General features: G+C 31.7%; 1 protein-coding gene across 8 annotated transcripts in view; it reads right to left on the bottom strand.

The window, feature by feature from the left end:
* Positions 1–835: 835 nt before the first annotated feature.
* Positions 836–17,065, bottom strand: part of LOC112690232 (elongation of very long chain fatty acids protein AAEL008004-like) — a 43,062-nt gene continuing 26,832 nt past the window's right edge. For 2 of the 8 annotated variants that reach the window (XM_025564195.1, XM_025564194.1), the window contains exons 2-8: positions 9,144–9,239; positions 8,323–8,513; positions 4,978–5,061; positions 4,690–4,746; positions 4,506–4,611; positions 3,713–4,011; positions 1,751–1,891 (exon numbers count right to left, since the gene is read on the bottom strand). In XM_025564195.1, the coding sequence (XP_025419980.1) occupies positions 1,751–1,891; positions 3,713–4,011; positions 4,506–4,611; positions 4,690–4,746; positions 4,978–5,061; positions 8,323–8,513; positions 9,144–9,192 (927 nt within the window). In that variant the 5' untranslated portion in view covers positions 9,193–9,239. Of the gene's footprint in view, positions 1,892–3,712; positions 4,012–4,505; positions 4,612–4,689; positions 4,747–4,977; positions 5,062–6,389; positions 6,471–8,322; positions 8,514–9,143; positions 9,240–9,387; positions 9,537–15,622; positions 15,751–15,891; positions 15,995–17,065 lie in introns of those variants that run through there. The other 6 variants (XM_025564200.1, XM_025564193.1, XM_025564197.1 and 3 more) reach the window with 6 other exon arrangements.

Here is a 17,065-nt window from a genome sequence, read left to right as displayed (position 1 = left end):
ATAAAAATATTTTAGTGCTTTAAAACGATTTTTTTTTTTTTTTTACTGAGACGAAATCAAAGCAACAGCGATTTTCAAGTACAAAATAATTAATAAAATTATAATGGCGACCCGTTAGAACCTAATATATGTATCATGATATAGCAATAATATACACAGAGTATATAAACCGTAAGCTAAGGAAGAACGAAAGAGAGTGAAAAAACACGGTTTCGAATAATGCAAGGTCGAATATTATTATAACACGAATAGTTTGTTCGACGACGGGCAAGAGGTATGCATATTTATGTTTGAATCTATTTCACGATGAAATGTAGTGGTGGTATACGTGTGTCGTCTTTCTAACGAAAAAACGCCGAACAGAAAAAGGTATATTTGATAATAACATTATTCCTTCGTACTGGCACATAAAATACCGGGAACCTTTATTTTCATATTTATACAATACTACACAGTACATTGTAACATAAAATTATATATAAGAACATATTGATCTCTTAATAAGTAATTACACTGGTCCCGTAATACTAAGGCACATGAGGCCGTGTTTCGTACAAAATAATAATTATAATACAATTAAAAATAATAATAATAATAATAATAATAATAATAATAATAATAATAATAATAATATTATTAATAATAATAATAATAATAATAATAATAATAATAATCACATACAGTTCAAATCGTACATACATATAAAATAATCAAATATGTATATAAAAAATAAACGTTGGGTATCACATTAAAACATTTGAAAAACGCAATTGAAATTTATCGAAACGGTTCACCACAATGATATATATGATCGGAAATTTGTTCTTAATTTTTGTTTTTTTTCCCCCTTTTTGTTTTTCACGGTTACTTAATTTTAAGACGGCAAAATACTTAAACTAATAGAAAAAAATGTAATAAAAAAAAAAAAAAAATACCAAGTCTATCAAAAACTATAAACAGGTAAAAATGTTGAGAGACATAATACGCGGACTGTTAATTTCCTACACCTAACGCACGACAATGTGTAGTACACGCGCGATTAAACTTATACAAATACGACGAACGGGCGTGCGCACCCCACGGTATCCGCACGTATTTGTGATATATATAAGCCCCGGGGTAACTCAAAATAAGATAATAAATAAAAAAAAAGAAGACGGAAAAACAAAAAAAAAAAAAAAAATACATAACATTGAACTTTTTTCAAACGGAGTACAAAAATATATATATATATAATACGCGCAGTGATATCGTAATGACCGCGTACACTCGACGGCAGTACGGGCGGGGAGAAAAAGAAGGCTGCGCAATACACAATATAACATATTCATTATATATAACTCTTATATTATATAATATTTACCTATATATACATACGCATACATATATATACAAATTTGTATTCGTGTTCTACGTAGTATGGTTAAAGGGTATGGTTTAAACACAAATGCGTAAACGTGTGTACATAATATGCATACGATATCAATAATAATAATAATAACTGAGGGGAGGGAAATAGAGAGAGAGAGAGAGAGAGAGAGATAAAGTGAGAGATAGAAATAAAAATTTTCCACTAAAAGAGTATGCTCGGTTACATACGCAGACACGTTTGTGAGAGTATGTTTTTTCGGGCGTGTTTGAGCAATATTTTGTTGACTGCGCGCGGGAGCGACCGTTTTTAACAACGGCGGTGACGGCGGCGTTGGCGACGATTGCTGCTGCTGCTGCTGAGGCTCGTCGTCGACGGCGGTCAGTGAGCGCCGGCCGTGGCCCTGTGCACCAAATCCGGCCTGGACAGTCCGTTGCCATTTATGTAGTAATCCGATTGTTTGCTGTAACCGTTCGGCAGCTGGGATACACCGTTTGCGGTCATTTTCTTCTCGTTGCTCACCTGACACGAGCGGAAAAAATAAATAAAAACATCAGGTTAATAATAATAATAATGTTATGCGAAAAAATGCAAAATAAAATTTGTAGCTTAGAAACCCTCGCTACATGAAACGAATTATGTTCTTAGAAAGCATTGCGTATGATCAACAAAAAAAATATACACTTTGCATAAAAATCCGGACCCAAGTAATAACAATAACGTTACACGCGTATCGTGGCAGTGGAATTATTCAGAAGTCAGAGGGACAAAGTCACGGTAACCCGTCCGTACACATTATCTCGAATCGGTTTCGCGATAGGCACTTATTTTAAGGCGACAATAACACCGAATCGCTGCAGTGATTCGCGCACGTTTTTCAATCAAATTTTTTAGTCTACACGTGTAACTCAATTACGAATATCAGTTCTAAAATCGTTGTACACCAAGGTCATATTCCACCTATAATTCTGTCGTATAATGCAATGGACGACTGTTTAGTTCGATTTATACTCCTCAAAATTCGTACGTTCTACGGTGAAAAATTGTGGTCGACAAAAACGCAAAAATTCCACCAGATTTTTAGTCGGTAATGGAAATAATCACGTCACTGTACCTATCGTACGCGACAAGCACGTGCGAAAAGTGCACAAGTACTCTCCTGGAGTATGTGCAAAGAGATTGCAGATTTGTTATGTTCATACACACGTATACAGAGAGAGAGAGAGAGAGAGAGAGAGAGAGAGAGGAGTGAGAGACGGAGACGTTGGTCAGTTATCGAACTAGTTTAATAATTCGCGTCGGGTTTATCCAATGTCACGTATCGTTCGTCGGCGATCGCCTTGGCCAGTTACCAGACTGAATACCACATTCGTTATACTATATTACATTAACAACTATATTTCTGTGACGAGTTTGTTCGATTTCTACAACGATAGTATTAATATCGTTATTATCGTTGAGGATGAACGACGACGTGAACACATTCAAACAATCATAAGACATGTTAGTCCGGAAAGTTTCGAAAACCATATGGGATCGTCATGAATGGGGTGTTGGGAAACGAAAAATCATCGAGATGGAATGTGATGCTTAAAAGTCACATAGCGTACGGAACCCATCGCTATTTGTACTCTACCACGTTGTATTCAGTTTTCGTCGGTCGAAAAAAAAAATAAATATAAATCATCGAAAAATTAAATCCGTTCAATACAATTAGAATTTATACACAAGAATATTATAATAAGTAAAATTCGTTCGATTGCGGAAAAAACTGTGTACTAACAATATTTTATGCTTAAAGTGGTTTCTTAATAGAAAAAAAAAAACGTATATTATAACGTAGTAAAAACTACATGCACGCTAACATTGGTATGGACTAGACGTGTGTACCGTCGTCGTTCACAAGGTCTTAAAACAAAAAGAATGCCGTGCTATCACCGATCATTAGACTTGGCTAGTATTTCAAATAAAACATGATGCAACAGGTGTTTTTTCTTCACCACAGTGAATCAACCAATTTTAACTATGATATGGCGTACCGAGGCGATAATTAATACTGGATACGAACCCGGGTAGAAAACGTCTAGAAATTATCGAAAAAAACAAAAGTACGTGATTCTTTTGAACAAATTACTGCAGCGCTCGGTCCATACATGACGTTTGTGTGCAATGAATAATTTGCATAACGTGAAATCGACGACACACTTAAAAAATAATAACTCTGAACGTGATCGCCCCCTTTATCCGCCGGAGAGCACAAACCCGTAGTGTAATTCCACTGAATTATTTATAAATATACGGCGAAAAGACGACAGTGGTGGTGGTGGTGCTCTTTTTTTTTACCTTTTGTTTTGATGATTTCGAGTATTGCTGTTTGTAAAACTCCTTGAAAAGGAAGAAGAACATTACGGCGTGCATACCGATCCACCAAACGAATGCCTTGGGGTAATTGCAATCGATAAACAGCAATTGGAATGCGTGAATCATGATTGCCAAGAACTGAATCATTTGAAGTGAAGTCAAATACTTCTTCCACCACAAGTATTTCTGTACGTTGGGGCCCAATGCGGCTAACATGTAATATGCGTACATGATGATGTGCACAAACGTATTCAGAAGACCGAAGAATGTGCTGTGGCCACCTGTGAACAAACACGAGTTGATGTAATTCAAAAACACGTAACTTAAGATACTTTTTTGTGGTCAAAAGTTATAAGCTCGATAGCTTTGAAACCAATAAAATGATCGCTGTATTTTATCGACCAGTTCTTTTTCTAACAAGTCGATCTTTCAGGATGGTTGAAAAATGTTAAGTATCGTTTTATGTAAAACCGTATGAATCTTCTCAGAAATATACAATAAAAAATACGGTGACATGGTTAATGCGAACGTAATTTCCTTTGCAACAGGAAACTTCTTGTCATAAGGTCTCGGTAAAGGTCATCTTCAATCTTTGTCAAATTTATTATCACACAATAAATTGGATAACTTAATTGTTCTATCACTTTATGTCGCAGTCAGAGGTCAAAACAAATCGCTAATTTATTCGACAGCAACAAATAGTCGTAGGATATTAAAATTAATTTTATAAATTCATTTTAAAATAATAACACGATTTTAATTTTTACAATATTACCTGGTGTAAATTTTACTCCAAACCACACACTCATTGGCATCACTCCGTGATGAATCACGTGTAGGGTAGAGATGTGTCTATCTTTTTTGCGAAGGACGAAGAATATCTACACACAACATAAATGTGGTTCAGTTAGTCTCAAGTTATATGGTATCTTAAACAAAATTCAAAAAATGTAAGTTACCGTATCCATAAATTCTGTGAATTTCGAAAAGTAATACCACCAACATATGTTTACCATCTATAGTCGCCCGAAAACAGAAAGAACATATTAGTAAAATAAATATAGGTTTTATTTAATTACAAAAAAAAACACCACGCAACTTGACACAAACAAAATAAAAAAAAATAAAAAAAATAAAAACTATAAATATTATGACGGTAAATACCAGTCAAATAATTAAGTAAAAGGAAAAAACAAAGTAATAGTTAAAATTTGAAAAACGACGATATGTATGCCATTCTAACTCACCCGTAATGTCATTGGATGATTTGAATAATCTACTGGTTCGCACCGAAAATTATACCTCCCAGTCAGCCAACCTGATATGCTAAGCTGTAAAAACCACCACCATAAATAATGTACAATTTTTACAGCCAATATTATCAAACACATTAATTATATATATATATATAGTACTAAACGTATATAACACCAATGGACCTAATAAAATCGGTTAAACGATCAATTTAAGTTACTCCCATGATAAAGGTTAGATTTTTTTGGTAAGATTATTCAAATGTTTCTTCCGTTCAATTTTAAATAAGCTTTTAAAACCAAGATGTCGATTTTATATTACATACATTTATGTTACAATTGATGAAAATGTATAGAATAATTTAAACCATCGAAAAATTATTGAAAATTACAAGCCTATTGGATCCCTCTTGAATATTAGATTGGTATATTACATGCATTAAATAGTTTGCCATTTTGCTTTAGATAATTAAAATTAATTATTTCCAAGATAAAATCGTTAAAAAATGTAATGTCCAATCAAACGTAATACAAGCACTGTGCTTCGAAAGTATTATTCACTAAACAATCATGATATTTTTTCAAAATTCCCAAACATCAAGCGGTCTTTTTATACGAAAAAATACATATTGATAAATTACTAAGTGAATTCTGCTCGTAGCATGCATTAACTAATAATAAATTGTTTCATTATGCTTATAAATATATATATATATATATATATATATATATATATATAAATATACACCATAGCCCAGCGTTCAATAGATTATATTACACAAGTGTGTCGGGAAAAACATTCACAGCCTTCCGACACACATTGCGTAATGCAATGTTATTTTCCGAAAAAAAAAAAAGTATATAATAATAATGCATTCAAATCAACCTCACTATTCGCATAATTTTCTCATGTTATTACTCGTGTTTAATACAACGTAGGAAAGTAAAATATCCATAGTTGTTAATTAATCGGGTCTAGGTATTTTATGTCTATATCTGTGTGTTATGGTTATGTTATAATAGATATAAACATACAAATGTACATGTTTATGGATAGCCAGAAGAATACAAAAATATAATGTATTATACGTGTTAGTGTTAAATGTGTAAGGCGAAACCCTATTATAATAAATCACAATTAGCATCCGAAATTATATTCGAATGGAAACCATGCATTTACCGAAGCTTTTTAAACAACACGTTCTACTTACCCGGATAATAATCGTCTTTCAGTTGTTTAAATTAAATAACTGTGTGTATAATTGTATCTATTGATTTAAAATGAATTATATAAATAATTAATCCGTGTATCATAAATACGGCTTGTATTAATTTGTGTCAAGTAAACGATATCGATTTTATCAAATTTTCAAAAAAAAGGATTCATTTCTTTTTTGTAAACTTACTCTTATTGTGGATGGTTTATTCGTATAATCTACCGGTTGGCATCGGAGACTATATTCACCCCACCAGCCGCCCATCATACACTGCAATGCCCATCAAGTATAAATTGTAGACAAAATTAATGAACATTCAATTCACGATGTCGGTAATACATGAATTTTATGAGGTAATTAAAGTAAACAAGTTAGGTTTAGGTGCATTGGGGCTAGGTAAATTAGGTCCCGGCTAATAATCTGATTGATTTTCAACGATAAAATGTCAATGTCATCTTTGATTATGCCTAATTAAAATACGTATATTATACGGTGCTACAGGAGGATGGAAAATATAAGTTGGACAGACAAAATCATTAATGAAGAAATTTTAGGAAGGGTATCAGAGAGGAAATAAATGTGGTTGAGTATACAGAAAAAGCGAAATGAATTAATAGGTGGATATTTTGTGATTATATACTAGATACTTAAGAGTATGTCTCAGCTGATGCTAAATTTCCCCCAAATATTTGGTCACGATTTTCTGCTACCACCGTGCATACAACCAATAGCTGTGAATCATATCATTCACGATTAAACCTTCGATTTTACATCCTAATATTTTTAACTTTGTAGACGATTTATTAGAAATACAGTTAGAAATATAAGTAAAATTACGAAGCATAAATCAAAAAAAGGAAAAATATGCCGGATAAAAAACATAAACTAAGGAGCAAATGACAAAGTAAACTAATAATATAATAACCCGATTTGAGTTTGTTCAATCCATATCATTTAATTTTTTACCAAGCGCATAATTTATAATTAATTTTTATATTTTATATTTTATAACATGTATGTTATTAATTCATTTTTTTTTGTATATTATTAATAAAATTAGTTTATTTTTGCTGTGGTTGGGACCCAATTTATTTACTACCTATTTTTTCCCGGGACTCAACTTACCTACTGCCTACTTTTTTGCGAGACTCAATTTACCTACAAAAAGTCATTTTGGTCCTAATTTACCAGATCCTGGTGCATCTTCATACATAACACAAGTATGTACAAAACATACATGTTCTATACATTAAATTGTGTGTGTGCACATGCGTGTGAGAGAGTATGTATTAATAAGAGTGTTTATAGTTAATCCATGTACAAAGGACGATAGACTACTCGTCAATATTGGTGCAAATGTTACGATCGTGATGATGGGATGATGATATTATATTCAAAAATACCTAGACCTAAAATAAATTATCGTTATTCACGAGTATTTAAAAAATCATCTCTCTACGCACTTACGTATAAACAAATACAGAATGTTCTTACATGGAAAACTTCACACTAAATTATAAGAAACTTAAAGAACTTGGGTTTTCATTATGGTTGAACTGAAATGTTTTAAAAAAATAATGCTAGACTCGCTTTTTGTTTCTAACCAGATTTACAAATAATTTATACCTACTATAGTCAAAATGTCTCTAAGTAATTTAAATTTAAACCAATTATTTTGAACAATTTAATATTATTTTTAATTCAAACTATATAATATTAATATTAAGGGCTCTAATATTTTTCTTCATCATAATAATCAATCTACTATGGTTATACCCTTAAAATATTAGGTACTCTTAAAGTTTTCCTCCTGTTATAATAAGAAACCTTCTATGATTGTACATCTAATAGATTACTTAATTTTTTTCTTGTTTAAGTATTAATTATCTATTTTTAACGATAAACGCCAAACGTGAAATTCACCCCAAAAGAGTTCACATCACTTACGAAAATAAGTGTGGTGATATTTCTCGGGATAAATTACGTATAACCAGACTAAAAAACCTTTTATGTTTTTTTTTTTTTAAATAGTATAACATTGAACTTGAACAATTGCCTTGTAACTATATTTTAGTTTTTAATAATAAAAATTTTTTTTTAAATGTTATACATCGACGCTTACCTCGTAGAACAACCAAGAACTGAATAGTACTTGGAAAAGGTTGTACACGATGAGAACATTTCTTAATTCCATGGGCTTGCGGTTGGCCATCAATCGCGGTCCCGCAACTTTTACGGTAAACACGTAAGCGGCACATATACATAGTGTAGGGAGAGGACTGCTCATCAAAAACCAGTCTTTTGTGCGAGGATCTATAAAGAATAAAACAAAATAATTAATGCTATCATTTGATAAGTCCGTGAGAGCATTTAGGATCGCATTTCGTGAAGATTTTAGTAACGTTTTTGAAATGAAAACTGTTATTTCAAAAACTGAAAATAATAATTCCATTGATTTACTAATGATCTTTTAAAATAATTAATAATTTTGTATAAATACATTTCAATTAAAATATCCAGATTAATGGTGTTGTTTAAAAACAAAACTGAACATAATATACAAATCATGGAATTATTTTACCGTTTCGACAGCTAAATACGATAAAAAATTTTATTTGAATACATAATAATTTTTAAGGTGGTTAAAAAATAAATTTCATATCGTTTGTTCAAATATAAATAAATAATTATTTATCATTAAAAAGAGTAAACACGGTCGATTATTTAAACGTTATAATTATTTTATAACGCTTTTACAGATTAATAACTCATGTGAAAAATAAGTTTTCTCGGTATAAAATGTTGTACGTTGAAATCAAGTGAATGATTTTTTTTCACTTTTTTTTACAGCCAGGAAAAATATTCATTCCGTCGCAGTGATATTTTTGGACGAGTAAGGAGAATGAATAAAAAAAAATTTACAAAAACCCTTAAGTCACTCACCTCCATAGTTGTCGAAAAATCCTTGGACTGCGCTCAATATGACCACCATGATTGCACCGGAGTGTGAACGACGAACACGATTTAAAAAAAATTCACCTACAAAACACGGAACAGAAAAAAAAAAATCAATATCAAAAGGATAAGAAAAAAACGTTATCGAATGTTAGTTATTTTAATATTAATTATTAAAATATTACGGCGATAGAAACATGAAAAAAAAAAAAACGATCAAAAACGTATTTACTATTATGTTTAGGTACGTTTATCGAACGCCGCGAGAGTCGGTTTGGCGCGCACGAACAGAACGATGGTCGATGGTCGGACGGTGGATCGCGACTGTAACAACGTTCGCGCAACGCGAGCGACGCGACGATGGCGAATGTGCGTTACGGCGACGGCGACGGCGAGTTGTGGCGGCAGTCGCGCAGGTTTATTACTATTACTTTTGCCGCCGCCGAACCAGACCCGTGACAACGGCGGCGGCAAGTAGGTTGGTCAACGCGCGCAGGGTCAAGACCGGCCGAGGGATGGCAAGGTCGCGAGCACATCTCAAACCCGTTCCGCGAACCCGAATACCTTTTTCGATTCAATTTCGCACGAGCGATTTTTAACCATCGCCGATTCGACGACTCGCGTAATATTTTCGTGTGTTAACGCTATTTAACTCGGGATTTATAGCGCTAAAAAGTATACACGGTATGCATAGGTCCAAGTGCGCGGTGCAACTCAAGTATAACTATTTATGATTTTCATAGTAGAGCTATAGATCGTCCCGTCGTTGTTGGTCGGATTTTCACTTGTTTCTGCTTCGTAAAAATTATGAGTTTCTACGTGAATTTGTAAGAAAAAAAACGTCGATCGTGCATATATTGTCAACGTATATTCATGTAAGTCCCGTGATTTTAGTATACTTTCGCGTGAACCACCCTGTACAGTTTTAGCGGTACGTACTATATACATTATATTATCGATTGAGACGCGCATATGGCGGAGTCCTGATTCATACGCGGACGGACAGTTTTCCAAGCGATTTTGATCTGCTCTAAACTAGTCCACACGAACCGTTTTATACGTATACTATATTATTATTGCTGTGGATTAGCAAGTCAAATATAGGTGCCGGAGAGCACGATTAAGACGCTGCAGCGGGTTAGAATAATTATAATAACGATGAAGTAACAAAAACGAAACGTACAGGCACGTGTACACAGCGTACGCGATCCTACGTCGTCATTAACTCAACTCGTTTGCAGCAGTTGTTAACACAACGATTTTGCATTCCACCATCAGTACTCAAATACTATAATGATATGGTATAAATCCTGTATAATGTACGCCAACATGTTTCGTTTTCCCGGTTGTCGCGATCAAGAAAAACTGGTTGTCGCACACGCGGAAATATATACACCGAAAACCCGTGTGTCGTGAAATGCTATTCGCACACCGGTTAGCGCGAACCGTACATAACACGCCATTGTCATACAAACCAGATTCATTATTATAATTCATTATGCTCGTGATAAATCGTTGGAAAGGATCGAGTTCGGCGATTTCCGCGTGGACAGCGAACGTGAAGCTCGCACAAACCCGATGGATTCGATCTCTGTACTCGTGTGATCCACGGTTATTGAGTCTCGTCGAACAAGTGACAGCCGATGCGAGGGATAATCTCAATGGGCCTAATGAGGATAGCAATTATTTTGAACCAATTTTTTTTTTTTACAATTTTCGCTGTACACACACGATGATACCAGAGTATTTTACTTTATAGGGCCAATGAGAGGTCAAAAATTAAAAAGTCGAGCCTCGCAAAAATAATATTATGTTATTAATATTATTATTAATAACTATAAATACGAATAACATATCACGAAACGCGCGTTTAGGTTGTGTAGTGTTATTATATAATGTTTCGGTACATAAAGTATCTCCGTTATTCTTAATTACGTATTTTCATGTTTCTACGGTCGATTATTACAACTTTTCTTTCAATTCTCAAACTATATTTAAGGTCCAACTAATATCCAGTGGTAGGGCCTGGGCTCCACCGTTGTACACACGCACGCACACAGGTATATGTTTACGCTTTCCGTAACGCGTTATGCTCGCGGAAAAACCAAGAAAACGACAGCGTTGTGTCTGAACACAAGAGTAACGTAACCTGATCTAACCTATATAAAAATCGATTATTATGTCACGTGTCTGGATCTATGATTTCGCCACTGCGACCCTCGCCGCCACCACTTCACCGTCAACATAGCAGTGGCAAGTAAAATTAACGCGCCTATGCAATAAATACATAATTACGTGTTGCATTATATTATTGTGTTGTGCACACGCGGACAGGAGGTATAATATTTTTGTACGCGTGTACCGTAAATTGTCTACCGGACGTACGTTTAGTTACACCAGTTACGTATACGATTGTCCGAAGGGAAATGATGCGTGGAGACGCCGAAATATAAATGAAGACATTGATAGGGGGTGGGGAATTATGTACATTGATTTTGATTTACGCGAGTTTCGGCGATATTCAAACTGAAATTGAAACGAGACGAAAAGCGTTTTTTAAATCACACGTCAGGTAAAAAAACATTCACATCAGGGAAATGACGCACCGATAATGAACCAGAATGTTAACGCGTTCGAATTTCAATAGGTTAAATCACGATCAGCCGTTTGTCGGGGAATTATGTGTTTTATCACTGACCGAAGAACTGTCTTCAACGAATATTTAGTAAATCCATAGACCCGTTAATAGGTATTTTAGTAAGATCGTTAATTTTCAATTAAATTTGAAATACATAACACGTACACGAGTACAACTGACATGTGGTTCTAACTCCCACAAAGCGACGACTTCAATCGCTTCAATAACGTAGGCAAACTGGTATACCAACGCAGTGGCGATCTAGTTTGATCCCGTATACTTCTGAAAAACCGACACTTTGTGTTCGCAAGAAGAGACGTGCCGGGAAGAAAAGTTATAAAATTAAATCTCGAAACGGCAAAGGTCGACGGTAGTATTAGCAACAACAGTATTACCATTAAGTGTTAGGCGATGGATGGGCAACGCGCGGTCAAATTGCGTAACACGGCGACGTAGTCGTATCGTTATTTTCGTAATTCACTCTTAAGTCGACCGGTGCGAGGTGGCTTCGATTATCGCCATAATCGGTTCCCGCTAGTTGCATTTTGTCCTATATACCGGTAATTTACGGAATTTTTCGCTCGTCCACCTGTTAACGAACGCAGCGTGAAATCCGATTACAAATTAGTGATAATGACCGTCGACGTATGCAGGTTTTTAAGAACAACTTCGGATCAACTTTTTAATCATATTGTAATTTACGTCACGATTTTGATTCCGTCTTCGCGGAGAAGAGTACACGTTACATTATTTTACGGTTTATAAATCAAACGCTACGGCGTCTGTGTTAAAATGGTCTACCGGTTTGACTGGAAATCGAATTCAAGGGTTTTCAATCCTGTAAGCAAAAACGCAGGAAACCCGACTCGATTTGCACGGCAAACGTTTCACGGACAAGTTTTGTATTTTTAATCAGGTTTTCCAAATCGAAAATTAGATCGGAAATAATATGCGAGCGCCACGGAGAACCTATGGAACTCTTCCTGATGACCTCCAAGGGGAAGGTCGTCCAAAGATTTATAAAAGCATGAAAAAGTCGAATAACGAGCTTGACACAGAGTCAATGAACAATTAATGAGAGTTGCACTATAATCCCGCTTTAATGTTGGAAAATAATAATATTATTTGATTTCCAATACACAACATGACCGGTCAAAAAGTGTTCAAAAAATTTGAACAGTTACTAATTCAATGTAAAACAAAACAACAATCAAGGAAAAAAACTACTATTTGGTTTGGTAAATGCTAAATATCTAAAAATAAATCTAATCGTTGAGATTTTAGTTATTTAAAAAAAGGAAAAAAAGTCCTAGAATACAATTAAAGATTGAAAGATTACTTTGTAAACAAATAAAACCGTAGACGTAAAACACCATTCTTCTTAAAATCATAATTACTATCATAAAAATTCTTTAATTTTTTAAAAAATTATTATTATAATTATTATTATAATATTATAATATTATAATTATTATTATTATTATTATTTAATTATTATTATATTTTTTTTAATTTTTTCTTAAAATCATAATTACTATCATAAAAATTCTTCAATTTTTTAAACCATACAAATATCCGCTGCACATGAATTGCATCCCAACCATATTTAACGACTACACGAATTACGTACCAAAGTATAAACATTATTTTCCTTCCTATTTGATACAGACTCAGAACTGTCGATAGCATATTATGACTATCGGTAGGTTAAAAATATTGATTTTTTTTCGTTGTCATACTATTAGAAATAATTAAAACGAAAATGTGTAGGTTTAAATTATAGAAATGTAATATAATAATTCAAATCAACAATAATAAAAAAATTATAAATATACAATTAAAAAAAAACTGGTAAAAACTTAATTATAAACAAGACGGATAATCAACCGTCAATTGGCCACATTCATATTTGCCATATTTCCGGATAAAATTGATATAATATCGTCAGTATAAAAATCCTCTACTTCATCTGATTTTATAAATGGGAGGCCAAAAAAATAATTTCTTGTAGTCATTAAAATAAATATAAAATTGGACATAATTCATATACCCCAATTATCAATTTTTTTTTTCGGGACATAATTCCTGTGTAGCTCAAATAACAGTTATTAAATACACGCCAAATAACTTATTTAATATTTTTTTTAATTTAAAATATATAACATATGTCACATATGACGGTCAACAATCCGACGATAATGTAAATATAACACTAATATAGTCATTAAGCAATAATATTTTATCTATAGTTAATCAATTAATTATTTTAAATGTATTAAATATGATTTATATATAAACAACTTTTATTAATACAAAGATATAAAAATAGCGAACTGCACATTCTGTGAGTTGCCTTACGACACAGTTTAACTTTTCAATGCATTCATATATAGTTTATAAATTAGAAATAAAATAAAATAATGATAATAAAGTAAACTGTAAAAAATAAATAAAAGTTCATAAAGTTTATAGTTAAAAACCATATACTATTCGTTAATAATTATAATACGTAAATAATGTAAAAAATTCAAACAAATTATCGTTTTAAACTTGTATACTGTAATTATATACAATTATAGTACGCACTACATATAAATAGTAGAAAACTATTTGAAAATTTACAACCAGCATAATTATAAGTACTGATAAGTAATTACTAAATTATTGAGAAGTAAATGTGTGCTTAGTAAATATAATTTTGTTCATTGAAATAATTAGAATTCTTACAAAGTTGGAAATTAATTCGTTTCGAGTTTCGAGTTTGGTTTAGTGAGTTTTATTTCACTAAATTATTTTTTATATGAACATAAAAATGTGCATAAGAAAGATACAACTGGTACAGAATACAGTTGTTGAGACTAATTCACTATATCAGTGTGAATGGTATGTTTTCAAATTTTTAAGTTTCCAAGAATTACAGTTCAATATTTTTAACATTTAATTGAGAAAAAAAAATAATAATATTAATGACCTTGAATATACTTTTAAAACCAAATTCTTATAAAATTATTTTTGTAAAAATTTAAAAATAAAAAGTATTTATAATAATATAGTAATAATATAATAACATATTATAGATCTAATATAGAAAAAATCTTGTTAAATGTACAATTTTTGAAGGGAAAATTACAAGTGCCTACATTTTTCTAACAATTTAGATTCTAACCAATAAATTATATTATTAGTGAATTAAATGTTCTTCTATTAAAACACGGTGCTTATAATTGAATATGATATGAATAAATAAATATTTGTTAATTATCAAATATTTTAGAACTATTCAAAATTATTTGATAAGGCGTTTTTATACAAACGCCAAATATTTGATATCATATTTTACAGAAAGCACATGTTCAATTAGAGAAGACAAAATAATTATAAAACACCCCAAGAAAAGTATACAATATTTGGTGCATTAAGTGTAAGGTATTATTATTCACTGAAATAAACTTCAATTCTATTATAAAAGAAAAACCACTCATTTCACAATTTTTCAACGGTTTTCAAACTTTCGATACTGAGAAATATTGAGAATAAAATAATAATTTTCAAGCAATGTGTGATAAATACTGGATATCCAAAGAACTTAAAAAATGAAACCCTACCCAAAAAGAGTGTGTATATCCGTACATGACTACTATTCAAAATATAATGCAAAAGATATACAGTTTTCGAGTTCTAATTATCGCTCAAAATCTTTAAGTTAAAAACGTTTTGAATAAAAAAATAAAATCCAAACACAATTAAAATTCATAAAAACTAGTAAATAGTAATTTGAAGTAACCATGTTTCTATTTAAATGATAAACAAATTATTAATCTCAACGAACCCGATTTTATTTGCAATGTCCAAATGACACTAATGCTTTTGGCCTTTAGTGTAAGACTTCAGAAGAATTAATTTTCAAAAACGAACACAATACATTTGCTAGCGATAGATGAGTTTATAGCAACATTAAATTAAAGTCACGTAAAATAATGTATTAAACGAATAAAACCAATATAAAATAGGGTTAAATATTATTTCGTTAATATAAAAAAATATTCAACAAGTATTCGAAACACTAAAAACTATTTGAAAATCTTATGTAGAGCTCACCTGCTAACTGCTCGACTAACTGCTGAAAACTAATAAGACACACTGAAGTAACATCTCAAACTATAGTATATTATATTGTCGTTTACTCGACACTTAAAACATTGTATTTTATGACCTTCTGACCAATCGGGTTGATCCGGTTTTAAACGTAATACCCTGTAAACACATATCAGGAAAAGTCTTCCTACATTTCATTAGACTAAGAATAAGAAATAATAATTTTATTTTTGAATAAAACTTGTTATTTGTACCAAGTTTATTGAACACGTTTTGAATTCAAGATCATACTGCATAAAATTATAAAAATATAAATACCGGTTTAAAAACATTACATTTTTTCTTAAATTTACGATTGCAAACTTACTCATTTTTACGCGTGAATGTGACGAATAAAAAAAGAAAGAATAAGCGCAAAAAATAATTTTTCTAATACATTATTATATTAAACACATCATTACAAAATTATGAAGATAACTGAAGTATACTATGATCCAAAACATCAAAGTTTACTACTGAGATGTCTTCATAATTAAATAAATTATTCTCAAGATGAAAACACAGCATGTAAGATTTCAAATTCGCTTCATGAAATATACTCATCGATGCAGCTACTAGTTTTTCTTACTTCATAACATTAAACGGTTTAAATCTATGTTAAATAAGACTATTTTAATTTTAAATTATGTTCATAGCTGCACCAGAACTTTTAAAATTGAAAATTGGATAATATTGCTCTTCCCACGTGTAAAATATAAAAATTAAAACAGTTACGGTGATTAACAATAGTATTAAGCGTAAAAACAAATTGGTATACAGAAAAAAAAACTGTACGATTCTGCTAACAACAAATATCAAACATATACATATGTACTTTAAATTATGTTTACGTGACGTACATTTAAATATGTATTTTGGATTTACATTTTCTTGAATCGTGGTACATTGAATTTACATTTAAAAACAAAATGAATTCTATTTATTTCGTACAAATTGTTTTAAAATTACTTAAATCATAGCAATCATGTTTTCTGTGTGATAAAATAGTTTAAAATAACACATTTCAACTGTTGTGCATATCCGAGATCATTAAGTCGAGCCAGTCAACTATTTAATTCGAATCCAAGAGCACTCGAAAATTATCGTCTAATCAAACAGCCCTATAATCAAATATATA

The sequence above is a fragment of the Sipha flava genome, unplaced genomic scaffold (assembly GCF_003268045.1).
Source record: "Sipha flava isolate LNK unplaced genomic scaffold, YSA_version1 49677_pilon_pilon, whole genome shotgun sequence".
NCBI lineage: Eukaryota > Metazoa > Arthropoda > Insecta > Hemiptera > Aphididae > Sipha > Sipha flava.
The sequence above is the reverse complement of the archived record's forward strand: the minus strand, read 5'-3'. Positions and strand labels throughout refer to the sequence as shown.